At 42.2% G+C, this 24024-nt stretch overlaps 1 protein-coding gene across 1 annotated transcript in view; it reads left to right on the top strand.

Annotated features, from left to right (window-relative positions):
- The window catches only part of LOC121279142 (ATP-binding cassette sub-family C member 9-like), a 292247-nt gene that overhangs the window by 86678 nt on the left and 181545 nt on the right, over window positions 1-24024 (top strand). Inside the window, exon 10 of the mRNA XM_041190116.1 lies at window positions 23003-23111. Coding sequence (XP_041046050.1) covers window positions 23003-23111 — 109 coding nt within the window. The remainder of the gene's footprint in view (window positions 1-23002; window positions 23112-24024) is intronic.

Genomic DNA, 24024 nt, shown 5'->3' with positions numbered 1-24024 from the left:
CTGTCATTCTGTGAACTTCACACCTAACACAGAATCAAATCCAACAGTAGACATTTTGTGCTGATCCAGTCAAACAGCATGTTCCTTCAGTTTTTCATAATAGGCAGAATACAGACTGTACTCAACTAGCTTGCTGTTGCAAAACCCAAAACAAAATGTTTACTATTAGGTGTGATTCTGTGATTGGGCAGCAATTGCTGAACAATCCTGAATGCACTAATAGCTGTACTAACAACCAGTTTAAGATAATCAGTCGAGCTCGTAACATGGCTCATTTGCGCCTGCTAGAAGTGACATACATCCATACGCATGGACGCATTCTCTGCAACAGATGGAATATGTGCAGGCTTTGCATCATTTTTCGAATTACCCAGGAGCTTGGGGAGCCTATAGCACCCCATTGCTTTCTCCATGGCAACGCCCAGGCCAATCAGAGTTGACTTGCCAAACAGTCGGCATCCTTTTTTCCCTTTTTTCCTGTAGTATATTGTTGTGATTGTTTGAAGTTTGGCATTCTTGTCCTGATGAATGAAGGATGAAAAGCTTTGGCAACATGTCTCTCTTTTCAGCAATATATGAAATAATTTCATTATTCATTAGCTGGTGTTGAGCCTTCCTGTTGCTTCAGACTCTAAAATTGTGATCCTGACTAATATAAAAAAGGATGCTGATACCTATAATAAAAGTTGTTTTGTTATACATAGATTGTGTACAAAAATGGACTGGCTCATTCAGCATGTGGGATATATCTCTTATTTATTGTTGTACATTAGTTTCAGGTCCAAGTTTTGAAACAATGGCTGGGATTTTCTGTGCCTGCCGGTGTCGGGCGTGTTCAGTGGCATGAGTGGACAGTATAGCATGATCAGTTTCACGATGGCATGAAACCAGTTTACGATTGACCATTCAACCCGCCAATAGTAGCATATTAAAGGCGTTCACTCGGCGGGCTGTATTTTGAAGGAAACTCGGGAGGTGAGCACACAGTAATGTTGCGCAGCACTTATCAGGGTCGCGTTTTGGACTTCAATCTTGAGGTGCGTTGGTGGGAAGAGTGGGGGTGGTGCGTGGTGCAAGGGCAGCCCAGCAGTTCAGGTGATTTGGTGAGGGGTTGCACTGGGGCTGCCCTGCAGTTGAATGTAGTGCACGAGCATTTGATGGAGCAGACCATCGGGATGCTGAAAATGAGGTTCCACTGGTCTGGTGGAGCCCTATAATATAGTACACAGATGGTGCCATGCATCATCGTTGCCTGCTGCACCCTTTACAACCTGGTGCTGCAATGGGGAGTGGAGCCTGTTGAGGAGGAGATAGAGCTGGAGACCTACACAGATGAGGAGGAGGATGTCGAGGATGAGGAGGTCCTCGAAGGCAGCACTAACCGGCATGAGGCCCTCCCACTGGCCAGATGAGGCAGGCGGCTTGGGAGGCCCTCATAGCTGCCAGATTTATGGAGGATGATGATGACATGCAGTGAGAAGATCCCATAGGTTCTCATATTGGATCTATGAACATTTGACTCAAGTCTGGCTTATGGCAGCACGCTTGCGCTTGTGATCAGGGTCATAACATAGAGATGCAGCCATGAAACTTCTGAAGCACCTGAGCCTTTATCTACCTTCAGCAGCCTGACACCTTCAGGAGCATAGCGTCACTGGTCACAGATGCTGAAGAGATGAGGGACAGCCCCACCTCAAAAGGTGCTGAGAGCACACAGAGACAGTGACGGAACTCTGTGACACCTGCCCATGACATCCTGACAGCAATGATAAGCACTGTCAAGGTGCAGGCATCAATAATCGCCAGAATTTTGACCTTGATGGGCGGGCAGGCCCAACCAGCTCGGCGGTGGGCGGGCCGCCATTTTGAGTGGGTGGGTCAATTAAGGCCTGCCCAGTGGGTTGTCTAACAGGAAGCGCTATGCATTTCCTGTGTGGGGGTGGGGGGGGTGGAGGGATTCCCCATCTGCCACAGTGCGCTCTTTCGCGCATGCGTGTGAAAGAGCGCACTGCTCTCTGAGACTAAGTGAAGTCTCAGGGCGACGCTAAATGTTTACAAAACTTTAAAAATAGAGAAAGAAAAACATTATTAATATGTCCCCCTCATGTGACACTGTCACATGAGATGGGACATGTTAATAAGTATGAGTGAAACTTTTAATAAACTTTTTAAAAACTGAGGTGAACCCACATCCTGCCAGTTGATGAGGTTGTACCTTTTTTCAGAAGCCTGCTGGGGCTCCTGGCCTGCCTGCCAGCCTTAAGGTTGGACAGGCAGATCTTTCAATGAGCTTAATGATCTTGTCAATGGCCTCAATTGGCCATTGACTGGTCGGCGGCGAACAGCTGATTTTGCTGTCCGCCCACCTTCCTAAAAATTTTAATGGACCAGAATGACATCTGGGGTTCCTTCCGACGTCATCCTGCGTCATTTTCCTGCCGGCAAGTGGGCCCCGATCCCAAATTGCCAATGGGAAAATTCTGGCCAATGTGCCGAGGGAGTGTGAGGCCGGACCATCGCTTTGGTCTGAAGGCTACAAGGAGCACATGGAAGAGGCCCTTTCTGTTATCTTTTGCAGAAAGGTTTCACATCTGAGTGACACAAACACTGCTCATCAGAGCAAGGAGCCATAAGCAGGGAGACATTCTTGGGAATTTATTGACAATAGTGAACAACATGCACAAGTGATTAACACCCGTGCCCAAGCTGTGCAACTACATCTTCTTAACTTCCTAAACTTTCAAGCTCCCCGGACATCCACAGTAGAGGTGGATGCAGCCTGTTGATTGTGATGACTTTGGTGGGTGTCGCCTGGAGAGCCAAACCTAGAGGGGCTCCAGCCTGCTTTTGGGGTCCTGCTGTGTGGCAGTGGTACCCTCCTCAGCCTGTGGAGCTGGAGCTGCTGAGGTCACAGGAAGGGGGGATTCGGATGGGCCGGACACTCCCAGAGCTACCTGAATGGATGGCCCTGGGGGCGGGGACATCTGCTGATTCTCCTCCCTATGGGTGTCCAAGGCCCCTGGCTGTCTCCTTGAGCTGGAGTGAGATCAAGCTGCCCCACACCCGTCTCACATACACATTTTTGGAGGCCAACTATGGCATCAGCGATGGAGCTGAGGCCGTGCAGCAGTGCAGGCGCGATGTCCTGAACCAAGGTCTCCAAGTGGCCGCCATCCTACCAGTGTTGACCTTGGTGCATTGGCATGCCAGCGCTATCACCTCAGCCTGAAGCGGGATGGACTCCTCTATGGTGCCTTGTAATCTGAGGATTGCAGCGGACATCCCTTCCTGATGTTCCTGAGCTTTCCTTTGCAGCTTCAGCAACTGAGGTATGACCGAGTCCAGAGGTTTGTCATCTGAGTCAGACTCAGCAAATTTCTGGCTCCAGCAATCCTCTGAGTGCGGGACATCCAGGAGGCCCCTTTCGCCGCCTGCTGTGGATCGGAAAGTGCGATGTGCTCACCAGATTGCGATCCCGAGGCTATTCTAAAGCTAGGTCCCACCGAGGTGTGTGTCTCCATGCTGGCAGAGGGTGTTGATGAGCACTGTGATGGGACTTCAAAGAGAGTGCCTTCAGATTCCTCTTTGGAGGTTTCTTCGGGACTTGATTGCATCGTGGACTCTGTCGGCTGATTCCCAGATCTGCCTGCGGAAGCAAGAGGAGATAATAAGTGCATGGCAGTGGCCTGTGAAACATGGTTGTCTGATGGATGTTGCACTGCTGGGTCCTCACTTGGTAGAGCATCGCTGACCTCGCTGTCAGCACAGGAACGGTCCAGACCCTCGCCAGCCAGCTGGATGGCTCTTTTCAAAGTCAGAGAGGACCTTGGTATCAAGCATTCCTCCACTGGTCTACGACATCTCCCTGTTGTTGTGTGCCAGCTTGTCCTGCATGAATAGAGATGGAGAGAGTGTAAGCAGGACACCTGCCAAGCCAGATGATAAGTATGTCTGGCATGTGTGGATGGTGAGTGGCCCCATGGACAGGATGAGGAAAATGAAGGTGTGTGTGAGAGAGTGAATGGTGATGTCCTTAGACCTGGCACTGAATGAAATCCCTGTGAATGTCTGATGGGTTTGAGAGTGTGTGAATTGAGATTGTGAGAAGACTGACTTACCCTGGTGGAACAGAGGAAAACAATCATCTTGCAGCACTGGGTAGCTGTCCTTTTTTGAAGGCGGTGGCAGCTGACCACAGCTGCCACTGCCTCCCAAGCCTGGTTGGTCACGCTGCTGCCCATCCTGCAGCCAAAGCAGGGGTAGAGGACATCGTGGTGGGAATCCATGGTATCCAAAAGGCATTCCAGTGATGCATCACTAAACCTGGGAGCTGCAGTCTTTTTGCCTTTCGTGGACATCTCCCCTGCAGCAATCGTGGGCTGGAAGCACTAAGATGTGTGTATGCGGCGAGGTGATGGTGTGGGCAAATGAGAGCCTGCTCACCATGGAAACAGTGTGTTTCACGGGAATGCATAAACAATGCGGCAGGTTTGGGATCATACGGCATGAAAACCCTCCATCACAGCCGGGGGGTGGGGGGTGCTGGGTGGGTGGGGGTAAAGCCTTGTTTTACCCGCCCGCTGCCGCATTTAGTGTAAATCTGCGACAATTCCGTCCAAAGTCTTAAATATATGCAATTACAAAGGTATGATGACAAAGTATGTTAAAAGGTAAGAGGGTAGAGAAGCAGTGGTGGTTATTCAAGGAGATATTTCATATTCCTCAGCAAAGATATATCCCATTGAGAAAGAATCTACAAGAAAGATGCACCATCCGTGAAGAACTAAGGAAGTTAAGGATGGTATCAAATTAAAAGAAAATGCATACAATGCTGCAAAAATTAATGGTGGGCCAGAAGATTGGAAACATTTTAGAAACCAGCAAAAGATGACAAAAAAAACAAAGAATGAGGAATTAGAAAATGAGAGGACTAGCAAGAAATATAAAATCAATTAGAACTTTTACAAGTGTACAAAAAGGAAGAGAGTAACTAAAGCGAGCTAAAAGCAAAATACTGCAGATGCTGGAAATCTGAAACAAAAACAGAAAATGCTGGAAAAAACTCAGCCGGTCTAGCAGCATCTGTGAAGAGAGAAACAGAGTTAACGTTTCGAGTCCGTATGACCCTTTTTCAGAGCATTGGTCCCTTGGAGGGTGAGATGGAGGAATTAATAATGGGAAACAAAAAAATTGCAGAGGCTTGGACAAGTATTTTGTATCTGTCTTCACAGTAGAAGACACAAATAGCATACCAATAATAGAAAATCAAGATGCAAAAAAATTACTAGGAAAACTGATAGGACTAAAGGCTGACAAGTCACCTGGATTGATGGCTTGCATCCTAGGATCTTAAAAGAAGTGGCTGCTGAGACAGTGGATGCATTGGTTGCAACCTTCCAAAATTCCCTAGATTCTGGAAAGGTCCCAACGGATTGGAAAACCGCAAATGAAACACCTCTATTCAAGAAGGGAGGGAGACAGAAAGAGAAAGCCAAATCCCAGTTAGCCTAACATCTGTCATTGGAATGCATTATTAAGGAAGTAGCACCAGGACATTTAGAGATTCATACTACAATCAAGCAGAAGGGGAAATCGTGTTTGACAAATTTAATAGAGTTCTTTGAAGATGTGATGAGCAGGGTGAATAAAGGGGAACCAGTAGATGTAGTATATTTGGGTTTCCAAAAAGCACTACAGAGGATAAGAGCTTATTATTTGGGAGTAAAATATTAGCATAGTTAGAAGATTGGCTAACTAACAGAAGAAAGAGAGTCAGGATAAATGGGTGATTTTCAGGCTGGCAAATTGTAACTAGTGGGGTGCCAGAGGGATCTATGCTCGGGCCTCAACAATTTATGATCGATATGAATATCTTGCACGAAGGACCTGAGTATATTGTATCCAAATTTGCTGCTGATAAAAAGATAGGTAGGAAAGCAAGTTGTCAGCAGAATATAGGTAGGTTAAATGAATGGGCAAAAATTTGGCAGATGGAGTATAATGTAGGAAATATGAGGTTGTCCACTTTGGTGGGGGAAGAGTACAAAATCACATTCTTTATTATTTACTTAATCATCACACAAAAGGGTTGTAAAGCTTGGAATTCTGTATCTCAGAGGTTTGGGGCAACTCCATAATTGAATATATTTAAGGCTGAGGTAGACAGATACTTGGTTTCTCAGGGAATCAAGGGGTATGGGGAGCGGCAGGAAAGTGGAGTTGAGGCAGAAGATCAGCTGTGATCCCGTTGAATGGTGGAGTAGACTTGATGGGCTTTATGACCTACTCCTGCTTCTTTGTCTTGTGTTCTTACAGAGAGAGACTGCAGAATGTTATGGTATGGATGTCTCTGGGTGTTCTTGTATATGAACCACAAAAAGGTACCATGCTGGTACAGCAAGAAATTAAGACAGCAAGTAGAATGCTAGGCTTTTTATAAAAGTAGGGAAATCTTGCTACAACTATACAAGGCATTGTACAGTCGTACAGTTTTGGTTTCCTTACTTAAGGAGGGATATACTTGCATTGGAGGCAGTTCAGAGGAAGTTCATTAGGTTGATTCCTGGGATAGAGGAAAGGCTGAGCAGGTCGGGCTTATACTCAGTGGAGTTTAGAAAAGTGAAATGTGATCTTATTGGAATATCTAAGATTCTGAAGCTGATTGACATGGTAGATGCTGAGAAAATGTCTACCCTAATGGGGTTTCTAGAACTAGGGCCAATGTTTTAAAATAAGGGGTCTCCCATTAAAGATGGAGATTTCAAGGTTCATTAATCTTTGGCATTGTCTACCCTATAGAGCGGTGGAGACTGGGTCATTGAATACATTCAAAGCTGAATTAGATAGATTTTTGATATACAAGGGAGCCAGGGGTTATGGGAGGCTTGCAGGAAAATGGAATTAAGGCCACAATCCGGTCAGCCATGATTTTATGGAATGGTGGATCTGGCTTGAGGGGCTAAATGGCCCACTCTACCTATTTCTTATGTTCTTACAACAGAACCTTCTCAAAAATCAACATTATTTGAATAACAGAATAGAGGTGTATGCTTTAAAATATATAGTTCCTATTATTAGAGATTAATGGCCCAGATCTTAAACTCCAATAGTGAAAACTCTGAGAAGTAAGCCATTATTGAGGGCTGCAATGGCACTGAAATTTCTGTCCTGCTCATTAATGCTGAAGTCTACAACTTGCAGTGCATCCTGAGTGGGCTCCAGAGGAACCCACGCAGCTGGTTTCACCACTCCTGCCACTTTAAGACCAGTGGCCATTTAATTTGTAAATTTTGCCTGATTGCCCCACAAATTGCATGGATTTTTGCATGGAAAATGTTAGAGCAGATGGTTTTCATTAACTTTGCTCACTTAGGCACAGGCATGTTAGGTAGGGTTATTTGCAGTAAAAATGTCCTTCATGATTCTCTCAGCTTCTTTGATGCTCCCCTACTGCCCTCCCGCGGCTCCTTCTTCTACACGTTCTTTATCACCACCCTCCCCCGACCACCTCCCACCACCTCATTGTCGGAAACAGCATTTCATCGAGTAGGAGCCAGGGATACTGTTCAACAATTGAATGCTTTTCAGAAAATTATGTCATAGAATCAAACTATTTCATTTTTGTTAATTAGTTATTTGATAACTTTTGTATTTTACAGTACTTGTTGAGTTCTAACAATGGGAGTAGTGTACTGTTCCAGTACTCTAATTAACTGGATGTTAGCTTTATCTGTCGATCAGAATGTTGTTCTTTGTGTAAAAAGGAAAGATATTGTAAATGTGAAACATGAAGAGGAATAAAACATAACCTCCTTCTAAGGCCTCTCATGCGTTCACCTACTCTCAACTTTTGGAATGCTTCCATAAAATGATCCTTTCAGATGGAAGGTTGCCAACATTAAGGGGTGAACTCCAACATGTAAATGAACAAAGTTATAATTCTCAGGGAAAAAATGTATTTCATAAACTTTATAAATTCATAATGTAAACATAGTTGATTGAAAGCGCCATATCTAATCTTGATTTATTCATCCTCGACAACAAGACTGCAACTATTTTATGTGTTGTCACTGTTTTTCCTTCTAATTGTACTTTTAATTTATCACTTGTCTAAAACGAATTAAAGCTTTATTTAAATTTTACTGTGATGTGAACCATTTCAAGCTGAAACTTCCTTAAATGGCATGAAACATGGGACTAAAGTGCTTTTGAAATGATGCATCTTATGTGAGGGCCTATTACATCTGTTAATTCTATAGCAGGCCAGGCTTTTACATTGAAAAAAAAATCCCCTCGTAATCTTTCAGAGTCTCTCTTGAATACACATGGCCTTAAGTTCACGGATCTCTGCCCCTCTGCTCCATTGATGAGAAGCTGGTCTACCAACAACGGAGGATATGCATTCTATGCCAAAGTGTGGTGATAGAATTGTTTGAATGGGAGACCTTCACTTGTGCAGTCACAGTTGAGACATTTGCCTTGATTGCCAGCAGAACAGTTGGAGTGGCTCCATGCTGCTAAATGGCATGGAGAGGGTTCTGCAGATGGTTGGCAGAATTTCTTTTTATTAATTTCAAGGTGATTGATTGCATAGTCCCCAAGGTTTTCTGGTTTTTGTAAGAGCCATGATTGTGGTGGTGTGAATGGTGTGGGCCACGGAGAGTGTTAAGACAGTTGTGCATGAGTCTTGCGGATTCAACTTGACCTGTCAAATTGAGCTTACTGTTTTGAAAAGTTTTCCTAAAACATAAATTGTGGAAGAGGCACTATACTAGTATTTTACATGAATTGTCAGTATAGAGAGTGCGTAGAATTGGAAGTCAATTGGTTAGGAGGTAGGGGACCTATACTGAGGCCTCGACTTTTCACAATATTTATAAATGACCTGGATGAAGGAATTGACGGCTATGTATCTAAGTTTGCTGGTGATGCTAACTCCGTTGGCACAGTAAATAATACAGATGGGAGCAGAAAATTACAAAGGGTCATTGCTAAGTTAAGTAAGTAGACAGAACTGTGGCAGATGGAGTTTAATGTGGGAAAGCATGAAGTCACCCACTTTTTAGTTTCTCAATAGTGAGAAGCTAGGGACTTGTGCATCAGTAAAAAGATTTGGTGGCTCAAGTACAAAGATAACTCAAAGTTACTGAACATGTACAAAAAAGAATTTAAAAGGCTAATGGAATGTTGTATTTTATCTCAAAGGGGTTGGAACACAATAGGTCACAAGTTATGTTACAGCTGTACAGAACTCTAGTTAGACACATCTACAGTACTGCATTCAGTTCTGGGCACCACACCTCAGAAAGGATACACAGACCTTCGAGGAGGTGCAGCATAGTTTCACCACAAAGGTGCTAGAGCTAAAAGGATTAAATTATGAGGTCAAATTGCATATACTAGGCTTGTATGCCCTTGATTATCGATGATTAAGAGGTGATTAAAGTGTTTTCAATGATAAATATATCCAGTTGGGTAGATACTGAGAAGCTATTTCCTCTGGTGGGAGAGTCACAGAATCACATAGAATCACAGAATCACAGTGCAGAAGAGGTCCTTCGGCCCATCGAGTCTGCACCGACATGTGAGAAACACCTGACCTACCTACCTAATCCCATTTACCAGCAATTGGCCCATAGCCTTGAATGTTATGACGTGCCAAGTGCTCATCCAGGTACTTTTTAAAGGATGTGAGGCAACCCACCTCCACCACCCTCCCAGGCAGTGCATTCCAGACCGTCACCACCCTCTGGGTAAAAAAGATTTTCCTCACATCTCCCATAAACCTCCTGCCCCTCACCTTGAACTTATGCCCCCTTGTGACTGACCCTTCAACTTTAAGGGGAACAGCTGCTCCCTATCCACCCTGTCCATGCCCCTCATAATCTTGTACACTTCGATCAAGTTGCCCCTCAGTCTTCTGTGCTCCAACGAAAACAACCCGAGTCTATCCAACCTCTCTTCATAACTTAAATGTTTCATCCCAGGCAACATCCTGGTGAAGCTCCTCTGCACCCCCTCCAGTGCAATCACATCCTTCCTATAATGTGGCGACCAGAACTGCACACAGTATTCCAGCTGTGGCCTCACCAAGGTTCTATACAGAACAAGTGGAAACCTGGAACTGTTTTCCCCCCTCAAAAGCTGTTGCTATTAAGTCAATTGAAAATTAAAAATTTGATCGATTAATTTTTTGTTGGGAAAGAGTATGAAGGGTTATAGTACCAATGTGGGGAGTCAAAGCTAAAACGCAGATCAACCATGATTTAATTAAATAGCAGATCTGGTATGATGGGGCTGAATGTCCTACTTCTGTTCCTATAGAAAAATGAACTTGGCTATGGAGAAAGGACAAAGAATAATGGCATGGTACATTGTGCAAATGGATTTTGGCATTGAGTGTTGGGGCACAGGTTTGGTCTCTGACACCACTTCATGAGCTTGAGGTTTCATTGTCCACTGAAACTCAGGCTGAGGAGAAAACAATTCAGTCAACTATTCACGTTGGATCATTTACACATAGCTCCTAGTGTTTGAAAAAATTGCACCATATGAATAGGCAGTGGTGGATACATTGTGGAGGTGAAGTTTATATAGTCCGATACACTTTAAAAAATAGCTGTATAATAAAGCAACATATATAATATATATAGGGCAGAATTTTGCCCTTGGTGGGCATGCGGGCCCTACTAGCTTGGCGGCGGGCAGACAGCTGACCCCCACCGCTGGAATAGGGCCCGCTGCCATTTTGAGTGGGCGGGCCAATTCGCCAGCGGCCTTTCCGACAGGAAGCGCTATGCACTTCCTGTGCGGGGGGGTGGGGGGGATCCCCAACTGTCAAAGTACACTCTTTCGTGCATGCGCGTGAAAGAGCGCACTGCTCCCTGAGACTAAGTGCTGTCTCAGGGAGAATGGTGACAGTGCACAAAAGTTAAAAAATAGAAAAATAAAAATATTATTAACATGTCCCCCTCATGTGACAATGTCACATGAGATGGGACATGTTAATAAAAGCAACATAAACTTTATTACACTTTTTAATAACGGACATGAAACCTCATCCCGCCAGTGGATGAGGTTTCATGTATTGTCAGAAACCCGCTGGGGCTCCTGGCCTGCCCATCAGCCTTAAGGTTGGATGGGCAGGTCTTCAATGATCTTAATTAGCCTGTCAAAGGTCTTAATTGGCCATTGACAGGTCGGCGGACGGACAGCTGATTTCGCTGTCCGCCCACCTTGCTAAAAATTGAAAGGGACCAAAATGACATCAGGGGTTCCTCCTGATGTCATTCCGCATCACTTTTCCATCAGCGAGTGGGCCCCGCCCCCAAATCACCAATGGGAAAATTCTGGCTATAATGTATACAAGAACCTGCATTATATAATGGCTTTAACGTAATAAAACATCCCAAGGCACTTCAGGAATGTTACCAAACAAAATTTGACACCAAGCAACATAAGGAGATATGAGAACAGATAAATATAAGGTTGGTCAAAGAGCTAGGTTTTAAGAACCATCTTAAGAAGCGAGAGGTAGAGTCACAGGCAGGTTTGAGGAAGTAATTCCAGACCTTGGGGCCTAAGCAGCCAGTGGTAGAGCGAGAGGTCTGAATTGAAAGAGCAGGTCTCCAAGGGTTGTAGAGCCAGAGGAGGTTACAGAGGTGGACAGAGGTGAGGCCATGGAGAGATTTGAAAATAAGGATGAGAATTTTAAAATTAAGGCACTGCTGGACTGTAAGCTCATATATGTCAGTGAGCACAGAGGTAATGGATGAACGCAACTTAGTAATGGTAGCAGGACAATTTGGATGAGCTCTAATTTATGGAGGGTGAGAGATGGAAGGCCGGCCAAGAAAGCATTGAAATAGAGTATATACTATACTCTATTTAATTAACTATATTAATTTCACGTGAGATAATTTTAAAATGTTTTTATTCTTGGAACGTGGATTACACTAGCAGGGCTGCATTTATTATCCACTCTTATTGTAGGATCACTGGAACCTAGTATGGCTTTTATGCACTATTTGTTTTTTTTTGCTCTCTTCCTCTGGCCTCAAAAAGGGACATATCTGGACGATGCGACAGTCTCTGAATCTAGGCTGTAGAGTGAGGTCAGTGAGATTCAGGAGGCTCTCGACACTCAATGAATGGTGTGGGTAAAACAGTATGCAGTTAATGCTACTAGATGTAATGCCATCTAGACATGAGCGCATACCCCTTGTCATAAGGTTCTGCAGTTACCCCTGACAGAGATGAAAGCCTTGAAAATCCTGAGCTGAGATTGACCTTAGGCCCTCAGTACTACTTGTGTAACAACACCTTTCATGCCACAAAGCTCTAAACTTTACAAGAGTTAACATTTGTGCTAGGTTCAGAAAATTTCTTAAACAATCTGCCCAGTTTCAGAACTGGTCACCACCATCAGGTCTAGAGCATCAAGGCAACTAAGAATTTTGACCAAATTCAACCTTGTAAATTGAAGGAAAACAGGACAGGACAGGAAGGTACAGATGCAGCCCTATTCCTTAACTTGGTTCAGGTCCTCAATGAAGTACTTCAGTGATTAAATTTATATATATTATCAACACCTATAATGTAGGAATGGTGTGTTTTGCATTTTAATATAAATTTTAATTCAGTAATATCCTTCTTTTAATATCCTGTCTGCCACTTCTTTCTTACCTGTTTAATTTGGTTGTCTATTTTTGTTCTTGCATGATTGTTACATGCTTGCATGTTTTTAACCTGATTACTTAGTTTATATATGAATTTTTACATGTAAGTTATGCTGCAGTTCAGCCTTTGGGTTGTGAATGTGTTTCTTGAATAAAATACGATTATAATAGACAGCTTTAATGTCTCTATGCAGAGGAATTATTCAAAGTTCTTTATTTATCATATTTCTTTTGGTTCTGATGTACTTGGGCAGAGTCAATTGCTGCATAATCCACCCTGAGCATTTATCTGATCTTTAATCTGCAAGGAATAACCTTTGCAAACATGAAATATAAAATGATTTGTTTGCACAAACTCGCTGAGTTCCAGATGAGACGCGGTACCAAGGTCCCATCTACCTCCTCAGGTGGATACAATCAGTACAACTAAAATAGGTTATCTGTTTATTCAAAACAAAAACAGAATTACCTGGAAAAACTCAGCAGGTCTGGCAGCATCAGCGGAGAAGAAAAGAGTTGACGTTTCGAGTCCTCATGACCCTTCAACAGAACTGATTCTGAGATCCACACTCAGTGTCATGCGCCGCCATATGAACACACTCGACCTCTCCCTCCAGCAGCACCGCCGTACCCTATTTCAAAGCTGCACGTGCCCCCAGTTTCATTTTATTCTTCTGATCAGTTCTGTTGAAGGGTCATGAGGACTCGAAACGTCAACTCTTTTCTTCTCTGCCAATGCTACCAGACCTGCTGAGTTTTTCCAGCTAATTCTGTTTTTGTTTTGGATCTCCAGCATCCGCAGTTTTTTGTTTTTATATCTGTTTATTCATCTCAGTGCAGCTTGTGGGACCCTGTGTGCAAATTGGTTGCTACATTTTCCTACAAAATAACAGTGACTACATTCAAAACTATTTAATTAGCTCTGAAGGTTGTTCTTGGTTGCGAAAAATTTGAGCGAATGCAAGATATTTCTTTCCGGTCAGTAACTACTTCCAAGTATTGTTTATGTTTAGTACAAAATCTGAGAACAAGTGGGGACAGAAGTGATTTCCTGATAGAGAAGTACCAAAGCATCTAGTTTTAAAATTACTTATTTTAGAATAGATGTATCCAACATTAACTTAATCTTTAGATTAATTGCAGTTTTTAAACGTGTGCAATTTCTACTTTCTCTTTGGGTCTTCCTCTGCTGCTGCTAGATCCTAGCATAAAAGTAAAGTCAGTGTACTTCCAGATATTTACATCATAGTTTTTGGATAAACTATTAGAAACTGCACAAGGATGGCTCTGGTTGGTCCATTCTCCAAGTGGGAAGCAACTAGCCTCAGCTTGGCATCTGAACTGACTGCACAGCAGTTGGTAAAGGCTGAGTTGTTTAAATCTCAGAGGGAAACTTGAACAATGTCATAACCTTTATTTTCAATTGGAATGTTTGAGATGCAGTTAAGAATTCATGAATAAAACCACGAAGGCTCAAGAGGTTTTTTTTATATAAAACTAAATTAAACATTTATTAATTTAACAACAATCTAAACACATACACATGTCTACAAATTATAATAACTTGTAAACAAACCAAATTAATCACTCCCAGGTAAATCTTCACCAAGGCAACAGTAACCCATAGACTTTAAACAAACACCAGGCAAAGCACATTTGACCTCTCAATTTGTTTCCTTTACAGACACAGTTGTAGGCTTACAGTCTGGTTAGATCTTAAATGCCTCTGACTGACACATACAAACTCCTTTCTGTTTATACCTAGCTTCCTCTTTGAATGTAAATTTTCCATTATATTACTAAGTTTTTAAAATTTTACCTCTCCTAACAATAATCCTTTCATTCCACCAATTTAATTAGTAATATAAACACATTCTTGGTGTCTCCCAGCTAGGTGCAAGATTTTACCCATTCTTTTGAATAGTTTATTCAACACGTGCAAATTGCACTTTACCTTTTAGCTTCCCTAAGTTTATCTAATTCACATCTCAATTGCTATACATCAAAGCACCCAGACTAGCTGGCTTAAATCCAATTAAGACATACACAGACACTTACCCTACTACAATTCCAATTTAAAAATAATTTCCATTAACATTATAGACATTAATATCTCTTCATGACACATTTAAGACGCAAAACTGTAGCACAGTTCATTAAAAGCCAAACCTACTATATTATGTGCTGAAGATTTGGGTTACACTGTTTGATTATAACTTTCTTTATTTGTATGTTATGGTCTTAGCTATGTGGTTCGATATTGTATTGATTTTTTAATTGCTGCTGTGCATTAGTTGGACTCGTTGAGCATAGAATCTACCAAGCCTCTGTTATGATCCGGTAGAGACCAGTAACTTTTAAACAAAAGCAATCCACACAAAGCCAATGGGAAGAAAACTGATGGACAGGATTTCCCTTTTTAAAACTTTGACTGCAACAAACCAACTAAAATCAGTTTAATTCAAACATTAATTAACAGGTCAAGAATATTTCAAATAAAAAGATAAATCTCACTTTAAATAATCAAAGCAACCGGAGTTGAGAGATTTCCACCATTTGGCAGAATTCTGACTTTTGGATCACAAAGTTCGCTCTTTTAAATTTTTTTCTGACTTCAGTCTGGCCCGAGGGAACCATCACACAGCCTCGTTCCCTGTAATCTGTTACTATCAGAGGCCCGATACCAATGCAGCAACTCAGCTCCAACCCAACTGCAACCTGCCAGCTTCAGGCACTGGCTCTGACCTTGGGTGGAGAGGGTGCAGGGTTGGAGGGAGGGAAATTCTAGCCAACTGTGGTTTTAACCACAAACTGCCCTTGGCAACAGTCACTGCTTTGTGCCATCTCTGGCTTGGCCTACTTGGGACTTTGGTGCTATCCAAGAGCCCAGTGATGGAAGAGGCTGCGCTCCCTGGACTTCTGGGGCCTGAACTCCTATCCCCTGGACAGGTGGCTTGCCCTCCCCAGCAGTGCGGATCCAACTGGTGCACCTAAGGAGGAGCTGTAGCCACCCACTGACAAGGAGCCAAATCCGGGCAAGGTCGAGAAATCCAGGATGAAGGAAGGCTGGAGAAGGAGGAGGGAATGAGTGAGTGAGCCTGGATGGGAAGGAAGGGAGGGAAGGGCTGAGTGACTGGGTCTGGGTGGGGAGGGAGGCAAGGGTTAAGTGAGTGGGTCTGAGTGGTGAGGGAGGGCAAGGCTGTGATTGGGGTCTGGGTTGGGGGAGAGGGAAGGTTTTAGTGAGTAGGAGGTGGGTGGCAAGGGAGGGAATGTTTGAGTGAGTGTGGGTGGGTGAGGAGGAAGGGGTTTGGGAAGAGAGTCTGCCAAGTAAATGTCTGGGGACAGGAGGCATTGTGAAGAGGGACTGCTGAGTGAGTGTGTGGTAGTTTGGGAAGAGGTTGTGTGCGTGTGTAACTGATTACAGTGTATGTGGGTGAGTTTAAAGGGGCTTCAGTGAGTCTTCTGTCACATGGATTATAGAGAACTTTGCTGAAACCTACATGAGTACATAAAATGAAAACATTTTTACAATACATTAAAATACAGATTTTCATATTTATGATGATATGTTGATCCATAACACACAAACTTTCATAATAATGTACTGAATGTTATGATCCTGCATTTTTGCTGTTTTGGTTTGTTGACATGTTAATTTAAGAGATTTTCTACACACACACACAACATGCGCTTTTTTTTTATGTATTCGTTCATGGGATGTAGGCATCGCTGGCAAGGCCAATCTTGAGAAGCTGGTGGTAAATGAAAATGGGGTCACATGTGAAAATAGTTTGCAAAGCACTGCAATAGTCCATTGCTTCACTTTGCATGTATATAATCCAGCAAGGTCATGTTCTGTTGATAGTATGCTCGAACGGCATTGAATGCTGAGATGCTAAGATTACTTTTGTGATTTTATACAAATGCATAGTCCACAGTCTTGATGGTAAGAGAAAGTAAGCAAAGGAAAAACTAATGTTTCCACCCACTTGAAGTCTAATAATTCCATCCATATGAAGTGGACCAGAGTATTTGCATTTAAATGCATATAAAAAGTGTTATCATTAAGTGATTTCTCGTCATGAAAAATATTCACACTTTTTGCCTAAGGCCATGAATTTTCAGGCCCTTTTGTCTTCGGAAACTCTCAACGTGTACAACAAAGATAGGCCTTGTGTATTTACAAGCACTCACATTATTTCCCACACAAATGTGGGACCACATGCAACCTCTCAGTCCTTCCAACTCAGCCTCTGCTATGTGGAATCTCTCACGTCCTACTCAATTTAGCACCGAGTCCGATTTAGCAGCAGCTGTATTCCATCCAACGTTTTTGGACACGTTCAACACTGACAAGTCTCACGTCTATGAACCCTCCCTCACTTGGTTCACAATAGTCCTGATGGCACAGAATCCTCAGAGGCTTCATTCTCTGACCCCTACAAACAGTCTGGTGGGCTCTGGCAACAATGAAACAATGGCAATGGGTCTTGTCCAATCCACAACCCCTTGCCCTTCCTGTCTTCAGTTCCTTTCTCTTTCCAACCACTTAACAGACACTGTAACAGCCTCTGCTCTATTCTCAGACGCCTACTTCAGCACCAAGAACTGTTCGAAGACTTCCATACAGAAAACTTCCATTCAGAGGCACCCTTGCTTGTTTCCTGTTTGTACAAATTATTAGAAAATTCCAAACATAAAACTTAGAGGGACTCAACCCCATTACAATTAGCTTTCTATTTACCCTTGCTTCTTAGCTGTTCATTCCTATGGCAACTTCAGCTTACATGGAAGCTCTTGGATGATGTCATAATCAGGAAACCAATTAACCTTCTCTCAGAATATGCTCCAGCTCACGTTGGTCTTAAAGGGCCTTCGCACAAAATAAAATATAGGGTTTTTCCAGCACAGGGGTCCTCACACCTCCTAGATCTCATCCATATTCATCCATGATTATTTCAACAATATAACAAGTGTTTATGTATTGCCTCTTTTTCCTTCCCCTGTGTATAGTATTTCATCCTTGTCTGAGATAAATTTGGCCTCAGAACCATTTTTCTGCCCACATACATATTTTGTCCAGCCCATTCCTCTAATTTCTGTGCTGTTTTCTTTGATTTCACTTGCTGCAGTACGATCTGAATTTGACTTCAGTTGATTTCGTTGTTATCTAGGTTATTGTATTCATTCAGAATATTTACTGTTCTCAACATATCACATCAGTGACGGTATTTTTTCTCCTTGAGCCAACTGACCCAATCCTGCTCACCCCTTATAATTTAATATTCCTTTTTTTTTAACCAGCAACTATAAAAATCCCCATTAAAATATTTTATGGGCTCCACTACTGCAACAGTTTCTATCAGCGAATGTTATTTTCCACCCACCCACTGTGTGAATATTTTTTCTAATCTCCCCTAATTCTTTTTTGACCAACTAAGTATGTGCCCCAATTTTTGCTGTGGAAACAATCTATAGCTATTTACATTATAGCCTCTTCAAAATCATAAACACCTACCTTCTTAACTGTCTTAAATATTTTAACTTCCTTGACTCTTGTGGCTCTCTTCATAAGTTCCCCTCTTGCTTTCTATCAGAATAATGTTCCTCTTTGAGAACCTATACATTAATATTAACTATTTCTTTAATCTTTCATGGGTTGTGGGCATTGCTGGTTGGCTAGTATTTATTGCCCATCTCCAGTTGCCCTTGAAAAGGTGGTGTTGAGCTGCCTTCTTGAACTACTGCAGTCCACGTGGTGTAGGTACACCCATAGTACTGTTAGGAAGCTTACACAGATAGCTCTGGAAGATCTAAACCGAAACAGCAAAAGAGTGCAGCAGTAAAATATGTGATTCCAAATATTGAAATACCCAATCTCGAATAGGTGATGTGACTAAGTTGAAGATAATTTTAGATTCTGGATAAATTTATTAATGACTTAAGATTCACTTTTGCAGATTATGTTCCCTAAATCCCTTTGTATAGCACTGAATTCGTAACACCTTTCATGTGCTGTAGCGATGTAGGATATAGTGAAATATGTCCTTTGTTTCCTCAACTGTTCTTCTGTTGAAGGCAGTTATTTTTGATAGGATCTGCAGCTCTGTAGCACTTTTGGCAAATGGCCATTCTTCATGTACAAACAAAACAACTGAACTTGTTCTTAATTGCATACACAGACTTTCTAGCAATGAAATTCATTATGTAGTAATTCTGAGCAGGAGCTCCAATTGATTAATTCTCTCCTCAAAATGGTTACTACCTATGTATGTAAACAAATTAATTTTTATGATATTCCTTTAAGGATATAGGATATGAAATGAAAATATACAATATAATGAATGCGTTCAATTCTGAAATGTGTCAGATTTCAAAGCTTGCAACAATTAGATTTTTTTTAAATGTGATTAGTAAACATTTTATCTTTTTAGTGCTTTGAGTATTGTGGTTAGTGCAATCCAGATTAAATTACAATGAAACTGTAACCACATTCAAAGGTTAAAATACAATTGAACTGTATAGAACTTTCAAACCAACAAAATAAGAATTTTTTTCAAAGTGCCCAATTATCTTTTGATTTATCCATCCTGCATAGAAACTATCTTGCCAAATGCATAGAACAAGTATATTCTTAATAGTATCTAATTGTCTGCTTTCTACAACAGTTTCACAATGTATAGTCAGTTTGTTTTTGAGAGGTCACTTTTTGGGATTCACAGACTTGTGACTTCTTGTAGTTTTGCCTTTTTAGGGAAATTCTTGGAATTCAGACTGAGAACCATTGTGCTTAGTATACAATGCCACCAGTACTCCTTATTTGAGTTGAATAACATCTGATTACAAAATTCTGAGCATTACAGCATAAATGTAATTGCCAAATACAGTATGCTTAGAATTTTATGCTTCTTAAAAGGGTTTCAGTGGACTGATCCTTTAGAATAATGTGATAGGCCCCTGATTGTTTGAACATTGCTAATCTTTTTTCACTAAAGCCATATAAAATTGACCTTTGTAAAGAATAAATGGGATTGCAGTATCTGGCTTGCACTGGATTTTCAATTACTCTTCCTCCTAAATTTACTTCTGGGTAAAAGAAGCACAAAAGCTTTGTATCTGATTGCAATTATGACTTTTGAATTTAAATTTTTATCTTTCCTTCAGGATTGAATGATCACCTACTGTCTGTACCCTTCTATGATGGTTAATCCAAATATTTTAATTTACAATTGAGCTTAAATTGCAAAACAAAAACAGAATTACCTGGAAAAACTCAGCAGGTCTGGCAGCATCGGCGGAGAAGAAAAGAGTTGACGTTTCGAGTCCTCATGACCCTTTGTTTTTAATACATTGTGCATTTATGCCTTCACTTTACAATTGCAGTTGAATTCTAAGAGTACATTGTGCACATGGAATAGTTTTGTTTTCAATCTCACATTGAGGTCTGTGAGTTAGATGGTAACAGTGAGAAGCCAATGATTCACTCTTTACAACTTTAGATTTGTTATTTCTGTGGACAGTAGAAAGAAAAATGCCTTAACTTTGTTGAAAACAATCAAATTTGTGATATAATTGCCTCAAATACTCTATTTCTGTCCCTTGATTGTCACTGACCTGTCCCATTCACATGACCTCTGGACAAGCTGTCGTATAGTTATCAAGACTTTGAGTTAACACTATCTAATTGCAAATCTAGTAAGATGACTTTATGCAGCTGGTTATTATTTTTATGTTTCTCTGCACAATGCACCATTCTCAAAACAAATGCTTAACCTGCTTTAGACCAATCAATGTTTCTGTGCTACTACTTAAAGGTGTTTGCCTAGGCTCAGTGGTAGCACTTTTGCCCCTTGAATCAGAAGGTCATGGGTTCAAACTTCACTGCAGAGACTTGAGCACATAATCTGGACTGACACTTCGGTGTAGCCCTGAGGGAGCACTGCACTGTTTGAGGTGCTGCCTTCTGTGTAAGATGTTAAACCAAAGCTTAGTCAACCCTCACCTGTGGAGATTGAAGATCTCATTGCACTATTAAAGAGAGGAGCGAGTTCTCCCAGTGTCATTATTTCCTTCCTGATACCTTAAAAAAGTTTAAAATGATCTTGTCATTTGTTTTATTTCTATTTTTGGGACCTTGCCTTGCAGATATATTTATTGTATTATAACAATCGTACATTAGCTGTAAAAGAGCTTTAAGAATCCCAAGATTGTGAAAGGCGCCATCATATAAATGCAAACTTGCTCCTCATTACTACTTGAAGATGCATTCTGATGTATTTGCTTGCATTGTCTCAATTCAGTTGGTCCTTATAGAGCCATAGGAACATAAGACCTAGGAGCAGGAGGAGGCCAAAAGGCCTTTCAGGCCTGCTCTGACATTCGATGAAATCATGGCTGATCTGGTTGTGGTCTCAACTGCACTTTTTTGTCTGTCCCACCATAACCCTTGGCATCCCTGTCTGTCAAAAATCTATCTTACTCAGCCTTGAACCAATTCAATGATCCAGCCTCCACAGGTCTCTGGGGAAGAGAATTCCACAGACCAACAACCTTCTGAGAGAAAAAATTCTCCTCATCTCTGTCTTAAACTATGTCTCCGATTTCTAGTTTCTCTTACAAGAGGAAACATCCTCCTGGTATCCACCCTATGAAGTCCCCTCAGGATCTTACATGTTTCAATAAGATCATTTCTCATTCTTCTGAACTCTAATGGATATAAGCCCAACCTGTTCAACCATTCTTCTTAAGGTAAGCCCTTCATCCGAGAAGTGAGTCAAGTGAACCTTCTCTGAACTGCTTCTAACTTCTAACTAAGAGTCTTACTCCTATTGCATTCTTGGTAAGTTTAATTTTGGAATAAAACTGATTTTTTTCAGGTCATGTATAGGCAATTATTTCCTTTTCTACATAGTTGCAAACTTAGGGTGGAATTTTGCATGCCCGTTGGCAGGTATCAGTGGACAATATGGCAGGAAGGCCAAAATTCAGTTTCACAACGTTGTGAAACCATTTTGCAATCATCCGCTCTGCCCATTAATGGTGGGCCGCCTTTCTCACCACCGGATGTTGTGAACTTCATTTTAATACATCTGCATATCATTATAAGCCCTGCTCATCGGAATCATCTCCCCACGCTGGATCATGTGGGCACATCACACCACCATGTTTCACAACTGAACATAAGCGATATGTATCTGGTGAGCTGCACTTCACTCAGGACTTTGAGACTTGTTTGCCTAGCTTGCTTCAGGCAGCACTCACAGTCATCAGCGTGAGGCTTTGCTGGAAAGCACCACATCACTTTTAGGGGGGTTCACTGCCAGCTGTAAGGTGGGGCTGGCTTTTTAACAGCTGTAGGGTTTTGGCTTGCTTGGAGAAGGGGGAGGAATGGCCTCAGGCAATGGAAGAGCCTGCAGGATGACTGGGGAAGGGGAGGCATCCAGGGGTGTGTGTGGGGACACAGGTTGATTTGTGCAAGTGGCTTCACAAGGGTGAGGGCTGAGGTGTGTGCGTGTGTGCGCTGGCTGGGACTGGGACCAGCATGTTCCTGTGAGCTTAGAGTGATGAAACCATTCATCTGCTTCCCGTACCAGATGGCAAACCTCTTCTGTGCAGCATTGGGACTGACCACCACTGCCACTGCTCCCAACCTGGAGTGGTGACATTGATTGGCCTCCTCTGGCTGGAGGACATTGTGGCAGGCTCCAAAGGTGTCCAAAAGGCATCCCAGGGATGCGTCACTGAATCGGGGGGGGCTGCAGTCTTTTTGCTTTTCAGGCCATGTCTTCTGTGCAGCAGTCCTGGGCTGGGAGCATGAGTGGTCTGTGCATGGCTGTACTTGAAATATGGCACCTGACATGAGGAAGTAACGAGGTGACAGTGTGGCAGGCGAATTGGAGGCCGCCCGCCAGCGAAATGGCATGTTTTGTGGGAATGCATGATTAATGAGGCGGGATTGAGATGATATGGCGTGAAAACCTGCCATTATGGCCAGCGGGTATAGCGTCCTTTTTCCCGCCCGCTACCATACTTAGTGCAAATCTGGGACAATTCTGCCTTTAGGGTCATGACTTAAATTTGTTCCTTGATATGTGTGATAATTAATTGACCAACCAAATCATTTAAAGGAATGAGTAGAATCTTAAATAATTATTCTATTCCAAGAACCACCTAGCTGCCACTCAAATTTGTTTTACCTTTTGTATGTTGACATTTCTTTCAAATGCCTTGTATCAGATTGTTTTTGCCAACTTTTAGGTTAGGAAGAGTTACATGAATGCTTTTAATTGGTGTTCTTATTTAACATATATTTAATTGTCTTCCAGCTTTTGAAGCTTTACAGTTGGGAAGGTATCTTTATCAAGGCTGTTGAGATGGCAAGGGAGAAGGAGCTGAAGTATATGCTGAAAGGAGCTGTTTATGTCATTGCATCATGTGAGTTGTACTCATTATCATTTATACAAACCTTTGATATCTTAAGAATCAGGATTTGTTCATAGCAGCTGTACATTAGTGTGTAATTTAGGAAAGAATTACATTGGGCAGAATTTAGGCCTTGTCAAGTGGGCTTGGCAGGAGCAGTCGGGAAGCTGACTGCCGCCCGCAATTGAGGCCGGAAGGCAGTTTCACGCTGGTGGGCCAATTAAGCCCGCCCAGCATGAAATGCGAGCAGCAGCGCTCAGCATTGCCTTTGTGTTGAGTTGGGGGGACGGCGCGGTGGAAGGAGGGCGAGCAGGGTGAATGCGAATGTGCGCTTGAGAATCTCCCTAAGGCACAGAGCTGCCTCAGGGAGATGAAGAGTTTTCAAAAAAAAAATGTGAAAAATGTTATGAAACATGTCCCCTCATGTGACTCTGTCACACGAATAGGGACATGTTAAAAGTGAAATTTTAAAATTTTATTTTATTTTTATTTGATGTTGGAAACCCCATCCCACCCGTGGATGAGGTTTCCAAACAAAATGCAAAGGCTGCTTGGCCTATTCGCCTGTCCGCCAACTGTAAGCTTGGATGGGCAGTGAAAAATTTAACTTAATTGACACTTCAATGGCCTTAACAGGCCTTTTATTTGTCGGCGGGCGTGCTGCCGATTCCCTATTGCTCCCGCCCGCCAAGGTGAATATTCTGCCTATAATGTTTGCAGGCAGTTCAATCTTCCTGAAAAATCAGATCTTTTTGCACAAAACTTTGATTATCCGTTTATTTGCAAATAGCATAGCGAAATAGGACTTTAGTGCTTAAAAAGTTTAATTGTACTCTATGTTGCAGCCCCTTCAATTCAGAAGACCGGTATTTAATTCTGCACTAATAGATTACCTGTGTGCTTGTAGTTGACAAAACCTTCTTGA

Source organism: Carcharodon carcharias, chromosome 6 (genome assembly GCF_017639515.1).
Source record: "Carcharodon carcharias isolate sCarCar2 chromosome 6, sCarCar2.pri, whole genome shotgun sequence".
NCBI lineage: Eukaryota > Metazoa > Chordata > Chondrichthyes > Lamniformes > Lamnidae > Carcharodon > Carcharodon carcharias.
The sequence above is the reverse complement of the archived record's forward strand: the minus strand, read 5'-3'. Positions and strand labels throughout refer to the sequence as shown.